Genomic DNA, 20,369 nt, shown 5'->3' on the forward strand with positions numbered 1-20,369 from the left:
GGGCATCAGAAGCCCAGTCAGGGAACTAGGGAGATCAGTGTTCAAGGCTGCAGGAGAATTGGGGTTTTGTTTGTTTGTGTTTTTTTTTGAGATGGATTCTTGCTCTGTTACCCAAGCTGGAGTGCAGTGGTACAATCTTGGCTCACTGAAACCTCTGCCTTCTGGGTTCAAGTGATTCTTCTGCCTCAGCCTCCCAGGAGGCTGAGGTAGGCAGATCACCTGAGGGCAGACCACCTGAGGTCAGGAGTTCAACACCAGCCTGACCAACATGGAGAAACCCCATCTCTACTAAAAATACAAAATTAGCCAGGCATGGTGATACATGCCTATAATCCCAGATACTCAGGAGGCTGAGGCAGGATGATTGCTTGAAACTGGGAGGTGGAGGTTGTGGTGAGCCGAGATTGCACCATTGTACTCTAGTCTGGGCAACCAGATCGAAACTCCATCTCAAAATAAAAAAAAGAAGAGGAGTAGAGACACTGGGCAGGAAGGTTGGGGGTGAGTACAGGAGAGACAGAAGCACAGAGGTGTGAAGGGACACTTTGGTTTTAGGACAAATCCGAGTCCGTGGTCCCGAACAAGATGGGACTGTGAAAAACACCCCCTCCTGCTTTGCCTTTTCACGTGCATAGGCAGTGCCAGTGTCCCGGGTGACACCTTTCTTCTAAGGAACATACAGTGCTTTGGACGTAAGGAAACCGAGACAGGTAACATTACTTCAGTAACGTTTAAAATGAACTTCCTCTTGCCAAATAACTCATGACTAGTGAATTTGGATTTACTGTAACTGGGGAACTGTTACCCAAAAGTATGAGTGTAGACGGGGCCAAGCTTGGAAGGTAAATGGGAATGTTTCTCCATTTTAGGTTTTACAGGATGTGTGGGTTGAGTGTCCCTTATCCGAAATGCTTGGGACCAGAAGCAGTGTGGATTTCAGATTTTGGAATATTTGCTTCATCATACCAGTTCAGCATCCCCAGTCTAGAAGCACAAATTCGCCACGGGGCATTTCTTTGAGCATCATGTTGTCACTCAAAATTTGATTTTTGAACAATTTGTTTTCTGTGGGGGGTGGGGAGGAAGAGAGAGAGAGAGAGAGACAGAGAGACAGAGAGTGTGTGTATGTGTGTGTTCCCTCCCCTCAATTAGGGCAATTATTTATTAAAATTTAAATCAAAGGAAAAAAGCCACTCCATGTTTTAATACAGGAACAACTTCCATACCACACAAAAGACAAGCTATTTTCCTTATGGGCCCACTGGCTTCATTGGTTAATGCAGCTACACAATAATGAGCCATCACTTACATGTGAATACTTTGTTTTTGTTTTTTGGTTTTTGTTTTTTTTTCCGAGACAGACTCTCGTTCTGTCGTCCAGGCTAGAGTGCAGTGGTATGATCTCGGCTCAATGCAACCTGCGCTTCCTGGTTTCAAGTGATTCTCCTGCCTCAGCCTCCTAAGTAGCTGGGCCTACAGGCGCCTGCCACCGGGCCTGGCTAATTTTTGTATTTTTAGTAGAGATGGGGTCTCACCATTTTGACCAGGCTGGTCTCGAACTCCTGACCTTGTGATACTCCTGCCTTGGCCTCCCAAAGTGCTGGGATTACAGGCATGAGCCACTGTGCCCAGCCACGTATGAATGAATTGATTGATTGATTGACAGTTTCCCTCTTGTTGCCCTGCTGGAGTGCAATGGTGTGATCTCAGCTCACTGCAATCTTTACCTCCTGGGTTCGAGCGATTGTTCTGCCTCAGCCTCCTGAGATTATAGGCATGTGCCGCCACACCTGGCTAATTTTGTATTTTTAGTGGAGACAGGGTTTCTCCCATGTTGGTCAGGCTGGTCTCAAATTCCCAGCCTTGGGTAATCTGCCTGCATTGGGCTCCCAAAGTGCTGGGATTACAGGTGTGAACCATCACACCTGGCATGAATACTTTTAAAATCAGTTTATTATATTAACATCAAAATTCAAACAATGACATTATTAAGTAAAATTTTAGTTAAAATGTTTTATTAGAAAGGCGTTTGTAAAGTGGCATTTTTCACCCAAGAGCTGTTTTATTTAAGATTTATTTCCTCAGCTTTATTATATATTTTTAAAAGTCTCGGCCAGGTGCAGTGGCTCATGGCTGTATTCCTAGCACTTTGAGAGGCCAACGGAAACGGATTGCTTGAGCCCAGGAGTTTGAGACCAGCCTGGGCAACGTGTTGAAATCCCATCTCTACAAAGAAATTAGCTGGGTACGGTGGCTTACACCTGTAATCCCAGCTACGCAGGAGGCTGAACCCAGGAGTTGAATATAACTGAGCGTGGTGTTCAGATCTGTGAAACTGATTCTTGGGCAAGAGTGTGTTCAAGACAGACGTTTATCAGGAAAGCTACTTATCAGTGTTGAAATTTGTTTGGGAAATGTTAGAAAAAGACATAATAAAATGCAGGTGGTCTGTTGTAAAAACCACAAATTTAGCACTTTTAGGCACAATTTACATAAGGCAGGATGTCCTTGAGCCCAGGAGATAAGGCTGCAGTGAGCTATGATTGTAAGACTGTGTGTCCAAAAAGAAAAGCTTATCTCACATAACTAATAACTTGCAAGTAAAAGACTACTTTAAAAAATTGTGAGTACATAGTAGGTATATACATTTGTGAAGCAAATACTTTAACATAGTATTACTTGATTTTTCACAACCTTAGCAGACTAGTACTCGGGTGTGACATTACCTCTATTTTAGAGAGGAGGACATACAGGTTAAGGGTTAAGTGACCTGCCCAAAGCCATGTTCAATGTAGATCCACCTTGTTTCTAAGAAAGACTCGAAGCTGCTAAAAGTAAAGTAAGAAACGAACAAGCCCCAGGCTGAGCCTCTGCTGCTTTTCCATGAAGGCAGCAGCAGTTCCCAGCTCAGAGACCCCTAGGACTCCACCCTCCTGCCTCAGCGGCTATTGCTCCCGTTGCCTTTGCTGTGCCTGCAGCCTTGCAACCTCTGGCTGTTGGAGGGTCCCCGTGCTCAGACCCTGACCTTCTCTAGCTACTGCCACTCCCTCTGTGGGCACACTTAGTCTCATGGCTAAAAATGCCATCTGTAAGCTGGCAGCCTTTCTGCTCCGAGCCTCACGCTCCATCCAGCTGCCTGTTTGACAGCTTGGATGTTTATTAGCCATCCAGGAGTAACATGAGCAAAACAGAACTCCATAAAAGCTGCTTCTCCCAGAGTCTTTCCTGTCTCTGATAAAGCAACTCCATCCTTCAGCTGCGCAGATCTCAGCCTCACAGTCATCCTTGGATCTTGTTTCTCAATCCTGCAGCAAATCCTATCAAGTCAACCTTCAAAGTAAGTATAGAATCTGACCCTTTCACTGCTTCCTCCACCACTGTCCTGATGGAAGCCACTGTATCTTACCTGTATTGGTACATTCGCTTTCCGACTGCTCTGGCTTGAAACCTTGCTGTCCTCTACCTCAGTGTGTTCTCTTTTTTTTTTATTTATTTATATTTTTTAACCCACCTGCAGCTGTCTTGATTGATTTATAATACCTCAGTCTGTTCTCAGCAGAGCAGCCAGAGAACCCTCTGCTCAGATTCCTCTGGAGTTGCTGTCCCCCTTGAGTAAGAGCTATAGCCCTCCCTGCGGCCTACCAGGCTCTACACTGTTGTCATTCTTCCCATCACTTCTAACTTCTCATCTCCTATTCTCCCCTTTGCCTCTCCAGCCGCCTTTTTGTTCTTTTAAAGGGCCAGGAATGTTTCCCACTGCAGGGTGTTTGCAGTAGACGTTGTCCACATGACTGACTTCCGCTGTTATCACCTTTGCAGGAAGACCTTGCAGTGACCATGCTATTTAAAAGCAAACTCACCCAGCCCGACTTCCTGCTTTATTTTTATCCACAGCACTTACGTCCATCCAACATACAGTGTACTTATATCTATTCTTTTCTTCCTCTTCACCACCCCCTCCAATGGGACTTCTTTGGAGGTAGTGACTTTGGTTTGTTTTGATTACTGAAATTGCCCCCAAGCATCCAGAATGTTGCCTGTCACATAGCAAGCATTCCATGCAGATTGTGTGCATGAGTTTTGGCCTGTCAGGAAGATATAAAGGGCTTAACACCCACCCCCCATGTAAATAATAAAAACTGCTGTCATTATAATAGCTACCCTCTGCTTTAAATGCAAGGCTTTTTTTTTCTTTTTACCCTTGAAGTCTTTTATCTCTTAATAGAGGTAAAAAAAAAAAAAGGGGGAACATCATATTATTACATAACTCATGTGAAGAAAGCGTACTCACTCTTCATGAGAAATGTGTGTCTTTTCCTGTTAATAAGTTCTAAAAGCAGTCTGTAACTCAGGACTTACATAAAAACAATATACCAACGTGGGTGGCTTAACGGAGGGTGACTCCTTTTCAGCCAGCCACCATGTGGGTTGAAGCCACCATCCTCTCTCACCTGGATTATTGTACTGCTTTCTGTTTCTTCATTAGCCATCCCTAAGCTAAGGGCAGTGACAATGGTTTACAGGAACAGTCTTTATCTACTAAGTGATCCAACAAGAACAAGAATACAGGCTTTTCTCTATCTACACAACCCATGTTAGTTTCCTGTTGACATTTTTAGAAGACACTGTTTATCAAAAACCCATAAAAGGCTGGGCACAGTGGCTCATGCTTGTAATCCCAGCACTTTGGGAGGCCAAGGCAGGCGGAATACCTCAGGTCAGGAGTTCTAGACCAGCCTGGCCAACCTGGTGAAACCCCATCTCTACTAAAAAATACAAAAACCAGCCAGACATGGTGGCAAGTGCCTGTAATCCCAGCTACTCAGGAGGCTGAGGCAGGAGAATCACCTAAATCTGGGAAGCGGATGTTGCAGTAAGCCGAGGCAACAGAGCAAGACTCCATCTCAAAAAAAAAAAATCCATACGAATAACCAAATAAAATGGTCATTCATTTAAAAGTTGGCTTCTTATAAATAGTCTTAATCATTTGGGGAATACTACTTTAAAAGACTTGTCAGAGAACAGAATTTTTTGGTAGGACGTTTATTTTTCAAAATTCAAATCATTGTTTGCTGATGTCTCATATTAAGTTAACCTGTTAGAGAAAACATATTCTTTATTGAAGAACCTATCTTTTTTTTTCTTTAATATTTACTTAAAAAGAAAAAAAGGCAAGATGTTAACAGACTCAGGTGTCTGCTATTCAGTTTGCCACAGTAATAAACAGTATATGTATTTCAGGTATTTGCTTTAAAAAAAATAAAAATCTTCTGGCTTATTTTTTTCCGGTAATTCTTACTGTTTAAACTGCTGAGATACATTCTTTTTGTTTTTTCATGTGGCTTTTTCTTCTGAAAAGTAATGTGTTAGTAATCTCTTAACTGTCTTTTAAGAACTGCAGTGTTGAGATGAGACATTTGTCTTGGATTAAATTGTGGTATGCGTATCATGATATAAAACTGGTAAAGACAATGAAATGCTCCAAACAAGACCCTGATTGTTTTTCCCCCTAAATGAAAGTTTGTGACTGTGGGAAAACAAATCTGGGTCCTTCTGGGCTTGATTTTGCAGCTGAAATGTACCATTTATAGTAGGATCTTAATTGTTCCAGAAAAGTTTTGTAAGCATCCAGCTAGGTTAGAAGTTTGGATTATGTAACAGATTTGGCTTTTTGCCAACTGTTAATATGTGTAACTATGGAGACCGCCTTTCTTAAGTTCTTAAAAGACCTGAGTCACTTGAGGACACAAGTTCCTTACTGCATTATGGATGAGTGGCTTCAAGCTCCCTGGAGCCAGAGATTCCCTTAATTGTGTTTAAGTGACTCCTGAAGCTGAACAGGGTACATTAATGGGGACCACAGAAAGGAGCTGATCTTTACACAACTTCTCAATATATACTTAGCATTTGAAAATCTTGATTTATGTGCTGTATTATAAAGTATAGGTCACTTCAAGGTGCTACTTGAGAGAGGTTTTAGTTCAGAGAGCTTGACCTTTTGAAAAAGCAATAGTGAGCTGGGCACGGTGGCTCACACCTGCAATCCTGGCACTTTGAGAGGCTGAAGCAGATGGATCATGAGGTCAGGAGTTTGACACCAGCCTGGCAAACATGATGAACCCCGTCTCTACTAAAAATACAAAAATAATTAGCCAGGCATGGTGCCACACACTTGTAATCCTAGGCACTGCTCTCCAGCCTGGGCAACAGAGTGAGACTCCATCTCAAAAAAAAAAATTAATTGAGCACACTCCTGTAATCCCAGCTATCCGGGAGGCTGAGGCAGGAGAATCCCTTTTACCTGGGAAGCGGAAGCTGCAGTGAGCCACACAGCTTGGGCAACTGAGTGAGACTCCATTTCAAAAAATAAAAAAAAAATACAAAAATTAGCTGGGCATGGTGGTTAGCCCCTGCAGTCCCATCTACTCAGGAGACTGAGGCTGGAGAATCGCTTGAACCTGGGAGGCAGAGGCTGTATTGGGATCACTCAAAAGGTCCTGGACTTACACCTGCCAGTAAGGAAAAGGTTTTGATTAGAAAATAATAGCACTCTCTCTATATAATATTTTTATGTAATTTAATTACATAAATGGGACTGAGGTCTGGCTACTTTTAAAAATAATAGCTTTTTGGTTTTTTTGAGAAGGAGTCTCACTGTGTCAACCAGGCTGGAGTACAGTGACGAGATCTTGGCTCCCTACAACCTCAACCTCCGCCCCCCAGGTTCAAGCAATTCTCCTGTCTCAGCCTCCTGAGTAGCTGGGACTACAGGCACGCACCACCACACCAGGCTAATTTTTATATTTTTAGTAGAGACAGGGTTTTACTGTGTTAGCCAGGCAGGTCTCAAACTCCTAACCTTAAATGATACACCTACCTTGGCCTCCCAAAGTGATGCGTGAGCCACCATGCCCAGCCAATAAGAGCTTTATTGAGATAATTTTTTTAGTAGATTCTTTAGTATTTTGACATAAGATCATTCCGTCTGTGAATAGAGGTAGTTTTACTTTTTTCTTTCCACTCTTTTTTGTCTAATTGCTAGCCTACTACTTTTTAGGAAAGTTCTTAAAGGTACACATAGTCTCTATTTTAAACATCCAAAAATTCGGAAAAGTGAGGCTAGGATTCAAAATTTTATTTATTTTATACATTCAGAGAACCTAGAGCATGAAAAGTTGCATAGTAATCTGAGGAAGGAGAGCTGGAAATAGACAAAGCTTTAATATTATCCAGTATGCTGTGGACCAGAATGTCAGCTGTACCTCTTTTGTGTCAAAAACCAGCTTAATTTGGGAAACTTTCTCCATGGAGAAAGTGGCAGTGGTAGAAATAGAATAGAAGGATTCACTTACTGTTAGCTTTGTAGGGACATCTTTTCTATAAAGTAAAAAATCGTTTTATCATAACTTCTGTGTGTTATAATGAAGGTAAAACATTCTATTAACTGTTTTTTCTTTTTGAGATGGAGTCCTGCTCGGTTGCCCAGCTGGAGAGCAGTGGTGCCATCTCAGCTCACTGCAGCCTCCACCTCCCAGGATCAAGCAATTTCCAGCTAATTTCTGGTTTTTTTTTAGTAGAGTCGGGGTTTTACCATGTTGGCCACGCTGGTGGTCTCAAACTCCTGAGCTCAAGTGATCCACCCACTTTGGCCTCCCAGATGTACTAGGATTACAGGCGTGAGCCACCACTCCCAGCCATTCTATTAACTTTTGACAAGCATATAATTATTTGTGAGCTAGATCAACCCTGAGGACTATCAAGTAGAAGGTACTACTAGTAAATAAAGATCCTCAATAAGAAAAGGAGATTAAATTAGAGAAGACCGTAATATAACAATGTAAATTCTATTGGATACCATGGAAACCAAACCATTGAAGAGAGTAAATGTAATCAACCTGAATAACTGTATTGCAGCAGAAAAATGCCTCTAAAGAATGTTCCATTAAATCCTTTTAGGATTTTCTGAGTCTCTTTTAATCAGAAACAATATTTAACATTTTTTGTGACAAGCACAAGGTTATAGAGAAGTCGGAACCCCTTTTATGTTGCAGGTGAGAATGTAAGGTGGTGTAACCACTGTGGAAAACAGCCTCATGGTTCATCAGAAAATTAGGCATAGAATTACCACATGTCCAGCAATTCCACTAGGATTCCACAAAAGAATCCAAAGCAATTGACTCAAACAGATATTTGTACACCCATGTTTATAGCAGCACTATTTATAATAGCCAAAACCTGAAAGCAACCCACGTGTCCATCAATGGATAGATGTGATATATACAGCAATGGAATAGTATTCAGCCTTTTTAAAAAAAAAAAAAAAAAAAAGAAATTCTGGGTGGTCGCAGTGGCTCATGCCTGTAATCCCAGCACTTAGGGAGGCCAAGGTGGGTGGATCCCTTGAGGCCAGGAGTTTGAGACCAGCCTGGCCAAGGTGGTGACACCCCATATCTATTTAAATATATGTATATACAAAAATTAGCTGGCAATGGTGGCACTCACCTGTAATCCCAGCTATTGTGGAGGCTGAGGTATGAGAATCGCTTGAACCCAGGAGGTGGAGATTGCAATGAGCCAAGATCTTGCCACTGCACTCCAGTCTGGGTGATGGAGTGAGACCCTGTCTCAAAAAATAATAATAAAATAAAAAGAAGGAAAGTCTGACACATGCTGCAACATGGATGAACTTCAAAGAATAGGCAGAATAAGCCGGTGACAAAAATAGACGTGACTCCATTGATAAGAGATACCTAGAGTTGTCAGATTTATAGACAGTAGAATGGTGGCTGCCAGGACCTGGCAGGAGAGAAGTCTAGGGAACTAGTGCTTAATGATTGCAGAGGCTCAGTTTGAAAAGTTGGAAAGGTTCTGGAGGTAGATGGTGGTGATGGTTGCACAACAGTGTGTATGTACTTAATGCCACTGAACTGTACGCTTTAAAATGGTTACAATGGCCCAGGGTTGTGCTCCCAGGCCCTCCCAAGAGGGAAGGGAAGGGAAGAGACAGGGCCAGGTGGGCGTACTGGGCCCTCACCATTCCCTTGAGTGTGAGTGCTTTAGGTGCAGGGGCCTCAGAGTTGACAGCCATCGATCCTCTGGTGGCCTCGAGGTGGTGGCAGGGCCACCCCATGCAGTCTGGATGGGACCAGGGACTGCACAACCAGTCTCCAGAGGAAGGTTCTGCTGGGAGGAAGGGCTCCCACTTTGCTTCTTCCTGCGCTTTCGCAAATGATTCCAAGCTTACATGGCATTTTGGTATAGCAAAATGAAATGTAAGGAACCAAAAACAACATAATTGAAGGCAGTAAAGCCAAAATTAAATAGGAAGATCATTGGTCAAGGAAGATCCATGGGACAGGTCTCAATCTGGCATCCAGGCTGGAATGCAGTGGCGCAATCTTGGTTCACTGGCTTCGGTTCAGGTGTATATGTGCAGGTTTGTTATATAGGTAAACTGGTATCCCAGTGGCCTTTTGCAGTTTATTTTGTCCACCCAGTATGCTAAGGATGATAGCCTCCAGCCTCATCCATGTTCCTGTGAAAGACATGATCTCCTTTTTTATGGCTGCATAGCATTCCATGGGATGGAAAATAAAGGAAGCAGTGTTGTATTATGTGCATTTCAGCAGGTCTTCTTGAAATTTAACTAAAAATATGACTGCTCTCTCTTCAGAGAACTGCTCTTTTCAGTACCAGTTACGTCAAACAAACCAGCCCCTAGATATTTATTGTCTGCTATTCTTGATCATACTTGAGAAAATATTGTTAAATATCCTCACACTAGGAATAGAAGAAAAAAACGCCTGTCATAATTTTACGGAATATTTTTGCATTTCACTAGCATTCGTTGATCTTTTACTTTTGGCAAACATTTCCATTATATTTCAGGATTTTGTACTTGTAAGCATTAGATTTACAAAATACCACATCTGCCTATTTGCTCAAATTATTTCCATTACTTATGGCTTTTTGCATTATCCGGTTTTCCTGATAGCTTGTATAGATTATTGTCTGAATTTCTCTAAATTCAAGACAAGCTTTCTTTTCAGTGTCGAAAATTATTTTATTTCTTTACAGTAATTTTAAAATAATTCCAAGAAGTTTTTATATTTGTTTAGGGATACTATATTACAAATATTAATTTGATATTAACACAAAAAGTAAATGAGTTAACATTTGGCCATACAGATGTTTGTGTTAACCCAAAAAACTACTGGATGCAAACTGTTAGGTAAATCTGAGGTTTCACTGACAACTTTAAGATCTCAACCTAAATAAACGTTTTTATTAAATGTTCAAATGAGAGCAAGAAAATAAAAATTATTCTTAAAATGAAAAAAATGGTTACAATGGTAAATTTTCTATTATGTGTATGTCACCACACAAAAAAAAAGTTTAAAAGAGAAAGCAGTCATGGTATAATCTTTGGACTTGAGATATTAGGCTTTGGTTTTAAATAACCGTCATCCTGTCCATGAAAATTTTTAGAGTTTCCTATTCCTTAAAATCTGGCCCCTCAACCAACTTTTTTTTTTTTTTTTTCTTAATTTTTGAGACAAGGTGTCTCTCTGTTGCCAAAGCTGAAGTGCAGTGGTGTGATCATGGCTCACTGCAGCCTTGACCTCCCAGGCTAAACAATTCTCTCCCCTCAGCCTCCTGAGTAGCAGGCACCACAAGCACACACCACCACACCTGGCTAGTTTTTTTCATTTTTTGTAGGGATGGGGTCTTACTATGTTGCTCAGGCTGGTATGGAACTCCTGGGTTCAAGTGATGTGATCCTCCTGCCTGGGCCTCCCAAAGTACTGGGATTATAAGTATGAGCCACTGAGCTGGCTCTATTCCATATATCCCTGTATAAGATTCTACTATATAAGGTAAAGATCTAGAAGATAGAATTGTTAGAAGCAGCAAATCCAAAAGAAATCTCTGAACCTGTTTCTCAGTGAATCTTGTTATGTTGAGGATATTATTCTCAACATAATGTGTGGAACCCTCTGCCATACTCATCCTACCTTCACAGGATTTCATTGTATAGTGTAGACCCTGCACAGCTTCCTCTTGTGTGAACAGGGGAAATGACTTCTTGAAAATATGTCAAACTGGGCCAAGTGCAGTGGCTCAGGCCTGTAATCCTAGCACTTTGGGAGGCCAAGCCCATCCGATTACCTGAGTTCAGGAGTTCAAAACCAGCCTGGCTAACATGGTGAAACCTCGTCTCTACTAAAAATACAAAATTAGCCGGGGATGGTGGTGGGTGCCTGTAATCTCAGCTATTCGGGAGGCTGACGCAAGAGAATCACTTGACCCGGGCGGCAGAGGTTGCAGTGAGCCGAGATCGCACTACTGCACTTAGCCTGGGTGACAGAGCAAGACTCTGTCTCAAACAAAAAAGAAAAAATGTCTAACTGGTGCTTTCTGAAGCAGTTTTTCACTGTGTGTATGATAGCAGTATTCTACAGCCTTCCCCTTCTGTATTGTAATCGAATCAGATAAGAGTCGAGCCTGAGATCACTCAAACATTTTATTCTCTCAAGAAACTAATGGGAAGGTTGACTCCTTATCATTTTTCATAGGCCTTGCCTAAGGGGTTTTAAAGATTTGTCTTTTCTCATTATTCAGGTCGATCTTGGAGAAAGAGGGACCAAAGTCACTTTTTAGAGGCTTGGGTCCAAATTTGGTTGGAGTTGCACCATCAAGGTAAGCATTAAACTTTCCAGTTAGCCATGCGAAGCAGTATGGAATGCTGGGCCCTTTTTTTTTTTTTTTTTTTTGAGATGGAGTTTCGCTCTTGTTACCCAGGCTGGAGTGCAATGGCGTGATCTCGGCTCACTGCAACCTCTGCCTCCTGGGTTCAGGCAATTCTCCTGCCTCAGCCTCCCGAGTAGCTGGGACTACAGGCATGTGCCACAGTGCCCAGCTAATTTTTGTATTTTTAGTAGAGACAAGATTTCACTATGTTGGCCAGGCAGGTCATGAACGCCTGACCTCGTGATCCACCCACCTCGTCCTCTCAGAATGCTTGGATTACAGGCGTGAGCCACTACGCCCGGCCAACAGTTCAAATTATATTCAACATTCTCGTTTTGGCACAAGGTGAAAAAGTGTGGTCTATTCTAGAAATATTTTAAAAAGTTAAACTTCCAGTGTGTTGATGCTTAAAGGATTGGCATTTATCCAGAAAGAAGAATGTAAAAGGACTTTGTAGATGTCTTCCCAAAATCTCACCTCCCTCGATTACTTCAAACACCTCTGTCATCACTAAATCATTTCTGGAGGGACAAACAAGGGCTTCCTGAATGTGCCTGTGGCAGGTTTTGGTTTTAGCACAGGTGAGGACGAGCTTTTTGGCTACATGGCAGCTTCTTTCTCGTTTTATTTTCCTAAATTTTTCAGGTGTTCTGGAGGGACATAGAAAGTTGCACCATGATGATTTCTTTATAATGTTCTCTTTGTTCTAACAGGGCTGTATACTTTGCATGTTACTCCAAAGCCAAAGAGCAATTTAATGGCATTTTCGTGCCTAACAGCAATATTGTGCACATTTTCTCAGCTGGCTCTGCAGGTATGTTACCCTAGTGAGTGAAGAGAGGGTTTCTCTCTCGCTTTTCTAAAGCATGCATTGTGCCAAACAGTTTCTTCAGGAGTTAGAAATTAGCTCCCTGCTTCCTTTGCACCTAAAATAGTTTTTCTAAAGCTTTGTTACAACTGATACAATGAGTCAGAGTGGTTTGTAGCTTGATTTTATTTTCCTTGGCTACTAAAGCTCTTTATTTGCCCTCAGAATGTACATGCTCTATACATGCTACTGGTATTTCATACTTTGGGGGGTTTTGTTGTTGTTGTTGTTATTTGTTTTTGTTTTTTTGAGACGGAGTTTAGCTCTGTCGCCCAGGCTGGAGTGCAGTGGCATGATTTCAGCTCACTGCAACCTCCACCTCCCGGGTTCAAGCAATTCTCCAATCTCAGCCTCTCAGCTGGGATTACAGGCACCTGACACTATGCCCTGGTAATATTTGTATTTTTAGTAGAGACGGGGTTTCACTGTGTTGACCAGGCTGGTCTTGAACTCCTGATCTCGTGATCCGCCCCCCCTCAGCCTCCCAAAGTGCTGGGATTATAAGCATGAGCCACTGTGCCCGGCTTGTATTTCCTTCTTCTAAAGGAATAGACATAACTTTCCATGTCTTCCTGTTTCCCCATCAAGTGATTTTTTCTTTTTTTTTGACACAGTGTCTCATTCTTTTAAAATGAGACTGGAGTGCAGTGGTACAATCTCGGCTTACTGCAGCCTCCACCTCCCAAGCTAAAGTGATTCTTGTGCCTCAGCCTCCCGAGTAGCTGAGATTACAAGTATTTGTCACCATGCCTGGCTAATTTTTGCATTTTTAGTAGAGATGGGGTTTCACCATGTTGCCCAGGCTGGTCTCAAACTCCTAACCTCAAATAATCCACCCGTGCTGTGGTTACAGGCATGGGCCACTACACCCGCCTCCATCAGATGATTTTCTAAAATTAGAGCTGCTTTGCTTTCTTCGTGATCCTCCCATAGAGGGTCCCACACACACTGTATACAGTTGGCACTTCTTTTTTTTTTTTTTTTGAGATGGAGTCTCACTCTGTCCCCAGACTGGAGTGCAGTGGTGTGATCTCGGCCCACTGCAACCTCCGCCTCCTGGGTTCAAGCGATTCTGCCTCAGCCTCCCAAGTAGCTGGGACTACAGGTGCATGCCACCATGCCTAGCTAATTTTCTGTATTTTTAGTAGACACAGGGTTTTATTTTGTTAGCCAGGATGGTCTCGATCTCCTGACCTTGTGATCTGCCCGCCTCAGTCTCCCAAAGTGCTGGGATTATAGGCATGAGCCACCTTGCCTGGTTCAGTTGGCACTTCCGACTCCAGCCCTGGGTGATGCAGTTGGGGTGTGGGGCTTGCAGTGGAGTTTTCCAATAGGGTCCGTGGCAGCTAGTAGGGCATCTGTTCTCTTTTGAGGGAACCATTCCACTTCCTACAGAAAAGTTACAGCAGGACTTTTCCCCACGATGTACTGGTTGCAAAACATGAACGTGTAGCTTTCTGAGAGAAGGTTCTTTTATATAGAGTTCTACGTCCATTTATATAGAAGTGGTTTTTAAAATTGGTTTTGTTTTGCTTTGATACAGTGTCTGGCCCTGTCGCCCAGGGTAGAGTGCAGTGGCATGATCTCAGCTCACTGCAGCCTCTACCTCCTGGGCTCAAGCCATCCTCCTGCCTCAGCCTCTCATAGCTGGAACTACAGGCATACACCACCATGCCCAGCTAATTTTTCTGTATTTTTTGCAAAAATAGGGTTTAACCATGTTGCTCAAACTGGTCTCAAACTCCTGAGCTCAAATGATCCATCCGCCTCAGTCTCCTAGAGTGCTGGGATTATAGGTGTGAGCCACCAGTAGGCTGTGCCTAGAAAGATAAATCGGCATTTTGCAAACAATTTGCATCTGCTACCAGTCTGTAAGATGCACACCAGTTTTGACTGCTGTTGTTACTCCAAATACAAGTGCGACCAACAAATAAATATTGTCTGAATATTTATAGCTAATTATTTCTAGACCCTGAATAGAAAATGCTAAAGTTGGTTTATACAAGGAAGCCATTGCTGTGGAATACAGAGCTCCGAGGAGGAAAGGCAGAGTTCCAAAAACAGGTTGCTGTTCACTTAAAGATAGGCCAGCAGTGAGTTGCCATGAGCTAAGAACTACTAACCCGCTTTGTGACTTTTGCCAAGTTAATTTAGAAAGAAAGCCCTTGGTAAATAAACAGGCCTTAAAGAAGTCCTTAAAACCAGTGGCATAGTATTTGATCCTAGTATCAAATTAATCTGCCCCCCGCCCCAGCACTGTGGAGAGCATGAGGTATTAGAGAAGCGATACTGTATGTCAGATTATACCATGTTGTTGCTTTTCTTGATTGTCCTGGAATGGTTCACAGTGTTGAGGTGGGGAAGGCTTGGCTGGATGTGGTGGCTCATGCTTGTAATCCCAGCACTGTGGGAGGCTGAGGCTGGAGGATCACTTGAGCCCAGGAATTGACACCAGCTTGAGCAACAAAAGAGACCCCCATCTCTACAAAACAAAAAAATTAGATGGAGAAGGCTTACTGACAAATGGTTCCTATAAGTGGATCAGTCTTAAAAGTTAACAAATTGTTTCTATATCTGAAGATTATAAATTGGGGTTTAGGACAGTTACAATTTACAGTAGGAATCATGTTAACACAAATATCAACAGCACCACCTAGAGGTTGAAAAGACTTGAATACCAGTAGATGTTACACTTAACGGGAAAACCAAAGCTTCTATCTGCAGGACAGAAATAAAACAGCTTCCTGCCATCTACTTTTATTAGGCCATTGAAATCCTGATTTCAAAGTTTATCATATGATAATAGACATCTTTAATAAGTACTGACCTTTACTGTTTTTTTTTTCCAGCTTTTATCACAAATTCCTTAATGAATCCTATATGGATGGTTAAAACCCGAATGCAGCTAGAACAAAAGTAAGTAGTAAGGACTTTATTATTAACAAGTAATAACTTGTTTTTTAATAAAGGATTTTGGCGATGTTTTTCTTCTACAATTCTCCCATATCTCTAAGGGATGAAATACAGAGTCCTTAGCTATCTCCCTTCTCGTTTTCTAAGTCTAAGCATGTGTGGGGCTCCTTCCGTGTTGAGGTTTGTGCTGTGGGCATCACGGGAAGATGAGGGCCAACAGAGATGACAAACAGCAAGAAGGGGGTTTCTCTGGTTGTGTCCCCTGAGCCTGCCTTTTCAGATAGCCAGTGACTGCCCTTTGCAGACCCCACCCTAGTTGGAGTGCTGTGGATTCTCCTCGGATGGCCTCCCTTTCCAAAGGGAAGACAGTAAAGGCAGAACACAGAATGTCCTCAGACCTCAGAAAGCTAATTTTAGTCTCCAAAGGCCCTCAGCTGTAATAGGTTTTTGCCCTGAAACTCCTCCAGCCAGGGGTTTGTAACGTTTTGGCAGGCTATGGATTCCTTTGGCAGTCTGGTGACACCTGCAGGCCCTTTTTAGAATAATGTTGTTGTTTTTGGTTTTTTTTTCTGAGACAGGCTCTCAGTTGTTGCCCAGGCTGAAGTGCAGTAGTGCAGTCTCGGCTCACTACAACCTTTGCCTCCCAGGTAGATTCATGTGTTTTTTGAGACAAGGTTTTATTTATCACCCAGCCCTGACCTCCCAGGCTCAAGCAATCCTGCATCAGCCTCACATCCTCAGTAGTTTGAGACCATAGATGCATGTCACCACACCCAGCTAACTTTGTTTTTCTTGTTGAGATGGATCTTGCCATGTTGCCCAGGCTGGTCTCAACTCCTAGGCTCAAGCAATCGTCCCACCTCAGCTTCCCAAAGTGCTGGGATAACAGGCATAAACCACCACACCAGGCCTTACAATAAGGTTTTTAAAAATACATTTATCAGTGATATAGTAGTATGCCTCTTTAACAGATTAACAAGATCTAGCAGTAGTCCAATAACTACCATAATTTCTAAGAAGTGATGATAAACAGTGCCCTTTGATGTTTTCAGCAAATGTAATGTGACATGAAAATACTTTGTGTCAAATCACCACCTCTACTATTGCCATCACCACTCCGGCTAGTACCACCACTGCTACTCCCACTACTATTACTACCACTACTACCAGCACTAATACTCCCACCACCACCACTACTACCACTAGTACCACCACTGCTACTCCCACTACTATTACTACCACTACCACCAGCACTAATACTCCCACCACCACCACTACTACCACTAGTACCACCGCTGCTACTCCCACTACTACTGTTACTACCACTACTGCTACCACTAGTACTCCCACCACTACTATTGCTACCACTGCCACTACTACTACCACTACTGTTACTACTACCACTACCACTTCCACTTCTACTACTGTGGCCTGTTTGTCTTCATTCATAATTGAAGGAAAGCTGATTTTGGTTAGGGATTAGGGTTAAAGATACCATTTTCTCCCCAGTCCAAGTGAAGGAACTACCAGCATTCTATTAAGAACCCCTATGTTGGCCAGGCACAGTGGCTCACACCTGTAATCCCAATTATTTTGGGAGGCTGAGGCGGGTGAATCATGAGGTCTGAAGTTCAAGACCAGCCTGGCCAACATGACGAAATCCCGACTCTACTACAAATATAAAAATTAGCTAGGTGTGGTAGTGGGTACCTGTAACCCTAGCTACTCGGGCTTGAGAATCCTAGCTACTAGGGAGAATCGCTTGAACCCAGGAGGTGGAGGTTGCAGTGAGCTGAGATCACACCACTGCACTCCAGCCTGGGTGATAGAGTGAGACTGTCTGGGGAAAAAAAAGGCAGGTAGGGAGTGAGAACACCCTAGGAAGGGTAGGTAGGGGGCCACAGTTGATTTTTCTTTCTAATGACCCTGATAGCTTCTGCATAAGTCACTGACTCCAAGTTCCCCAATCTCTTCTGTCCAAAAGAGAGCCTTCCAACTCGCGTCAGGCCTAACCATTTGAACAGACCACTTGCTCAGACTCTGTCAATGAATCTGTTCCTCTCAGGGCAAACTCCTAATTCAGCAGTCCTGTAATTTATCCAAAAATGTCATGTGCTTTTATACCTCTGTCTCGCATGTATGCTCTCCCACACCCGAGATCCCCCCTCCCATTCCTGGTCATGCTGTCACCTATCCTGGAACTTTGGTAATTCCTCCTAATTCCAAGTGTTCTACAGTGTCCTTATATCAAGTCTGTTTAGCAAGGGATAAACGGGTCCATCAGCTGAGAGCCTTTATGTACGTTCTTGTCATTCTACCTAATAATTATGGTGCTCAGAAGACTTGAGAACTTTCTTTGGGTGAGCTCTGTTAATATTTGTCCCTCACAATGGATATTTGTTGCTTGCACTAGTCAATAGGGAAAAAGCAGGGAGCTTCGTCTGGGAGCTTACAGCTTTACAGATAAAAAAGAAAATTAGGCCGGGTGTGGTGGCTCATGCCTATAATCCCAGCACTTTGGGAGGCTGAGGCAGGTGGATCACAAGGTCAAGAGATCGAGACCATCCTGGTCAACATGGTGAAACCCCGTCTCTACTAAAAATACAAAAAATTAGCTGGGCATGGTGGCACGCGCCTGTAGTCCCAGCTACTCAGGAGGCTGAGGCAGGAGAATTGCTTGAACTCAGGAGGCGGAGGTTGTGGTGAGCCGAGATCGCGCCATTGCACTCCAGCCTGGGTAGCAAGGGTGAAACTCCGTCTCAAAAGAAAAGAAAGTGTGTTAGTTCTGGGGATCTGTAAGACAGGAAGTGTGGTTGGTGTGTACTGTGTGCATCTGCGCCGGAGAAGGGAATTTTGGAAAGATAAGACCAGAGGAGCAGGGGAGCCTAATCCTTCCCAGGCCTGAAAGAGAGTTTAGAGTTGGGTTTTGAGGGTAGTGGAAAGTCATCAGAGCAGTGGTCCTCAGGGGAAATGAGGATGGAGATGGGGGTGTACCCTCCAGGGGACAGTCAGCCGCAAAGTTTGGAGACATTTGTAGTTGGCATAACTGGGGTGGGTGTTTTTGGCATCTAGTGTAAATAGAGGCTGGGTTGCTGCTAAACATCTACAAGGCACAGGACAGCCCCCTTCTCCCCTAACTGAATGGTCTAGCCATAAATGTGAATAGTGCCATGAAGAAGAAATTTTGCGTGGTTTTGAGCACAGGAGTTGCACGGTTGGATTTATGTTACAAAGGTCACTGTGCCTAAGGAACGGGGAACAGTCTATGGGGAGATGATAAAGAAGGGACAGAGGCCAGCTGAGACTGACTGAAGCCCAAAGGGGGCCTCAGGTCTTCGCCTCCTGGGAGGGGCCTGTGACGTGTGACCGGTGCACACCTAACTACACTCATCCAGTGGCCTACTCCCTGCCTTGTGGTCGCAGTTCATAAATAGTTTATGTCCTGGGGTAGGAGCCTCTGTACCTGAGGGTTTTCATTCACTAATTTTATAAATTTAGCAATAATAGAATTAAAACACACTATTTGGAGATGAGTGCTGTCAGAAATCTAATGAGAAGCCTCACCAACAGGTTGGAATGTTCCCATTTTTCTTTCTTACTATTTTTTTTTTTCCAGAGATGGGGACTCACTACATTGGCCAGGCTGGTCTTGAATTCCTGGCCTCAAGCAGTCCTCCTACCTCGGCCTCCCGAAGTGCTGGGATTATAGATGTGAGCCACTGCACCTGGCTCTTGCGATCGTCCTTTACCTTTAACTTAGTCCTGTATTCCACTGAAAGCATTGCCCGCATGTCATGGCTCGTGACTGTTAATCTAGCAGATATGTCACGATCGGCTTTCTGGATTGTTCTAACTGTTTTGCATTTGTAGGTCCTCTGTGATGAGTCTTACTGCTCCCTGCAGCTCTTTCTAAAATTAGGTCAAATGCTAATGATTTTATGAACATGTTTCTATGACTCTTGATACAGATGTAGCTAGTATTCTGTGGGCCTGTCAGGTGTCCCAGCTAATTGGTCTGGCCTCACAGTGGGCTGAGGATCAGCTGACAGCAGTACAAAGATAAGTGGGAAAAACTGCTCAAACCATGTTTTTCCTCCACTGTCACACCCCAACAGTCACTGACCCAGAAGATGACCTCTGTGACCAAATGTGCAGGGGTTTTTTTTCCCCCACACACAAGCAGCGGACACCAGCTGGATGTCCTTTTGTTCAGTTCCAACATTGTCTACCTGGAGATAGCGTCAGATTCCACAGTTTGGGGGGCTCAGTCTCCAGGACTGCCCACCCTCACCCACCCACACACCAGTTGCATGTCTGGGCCTCCAGAACTGAACAACCAGCTTCAAGTTGGGGTTCCCGTGACCCTCTCTTTGGGTTCTATTAATTTGCTGGAGTGGCTCACAGAACCCAGGGAAACACTTAAAGTTGACTGGTTGGTTATAAAGGACATTGCAAAGATACAGAAGAAGAGACAGGTAGGGACAGGTACAGAGTAAGGGACAGGGAACTTTCATACCCTCCCTGGGGGCCACCCTCCAGGAGCCTCCACTGGATCAGCTCTGGAAGCTCCCTGAAACCTGTCCGCTTGGGTTTTTATGGGAGCTTCATGCCAGCAGCATTCCTTCCCCCAGGGGATAGGAGGGGACTCCATGGAGTAAGACCAACAATCAGAAAGGTGTAGGGACATTAGAGAATGACCTTGGGGCAGGTGAAAGGAGAACAAGGGACTCTCAGAGGCTGCCCCTGAGGCCTCACACACCCCACATTATAACAAAAGGCAAGGGCTATGGGAATTAGGGGTCAGGAATGGAGAGGAAAACCAGTATCAATCCTAACA

General features: G+C 43.5%; 1 protein-coding gene across 5 annotated transcripts in view; it reads left to right on the plus strand.

Moving 5' to 3' along the window:
* Positions 1 to 20,369, plus strand: part of SLC25A33 (solute carrier family 25 member 33) — a 39,616-nt gene that overhangs the window by 16,685 nt on the left and 2,562 nt on the right. For 3 of the 5 annotated variants that reach the window (XM_035307633.3, XM_054258742.2, XM_078330314.1), the window contains 4 exons: positions 3,257 to 3,337; positions 11,623 to 11,700; positions 12,465 to 12,565; positions 15,469 to 15,535. In XM_035307633.3, the coding sequence (XP_035163524.1) occupies positions 3,257 to 3,337; positions 11,623 to 11,700; positions 12,465 to 12,565; positions 15,469 to 15,535 (327 nt within the window). The remainder of the gene's footprint in view (positions 1 to 3,256; positions 3,338 to 11,622; positions 11,701 to 12,464; positions 12,566 to 15,468; positions 15,536 to 20,369) is intronic. The other 2 variants (XM_017974310.4, XM_035307634.2) reach the window with 1 other exon arrangement.

This window comes from Callithrix jacchus, chromosome 7, assembly GCF_049354715.1.
Source record: "Callithrix jacchus isolate 240 chromosome 7, calJac240_pri, whole genome shotgun sequence".
Classification (NCBI taxonomy): domain Eukaryota; kingdom Metazoa; phylum Chordata; class Mammalia; order Primates; family Cebidae; genus Callithrix; species Callithrix jacchus.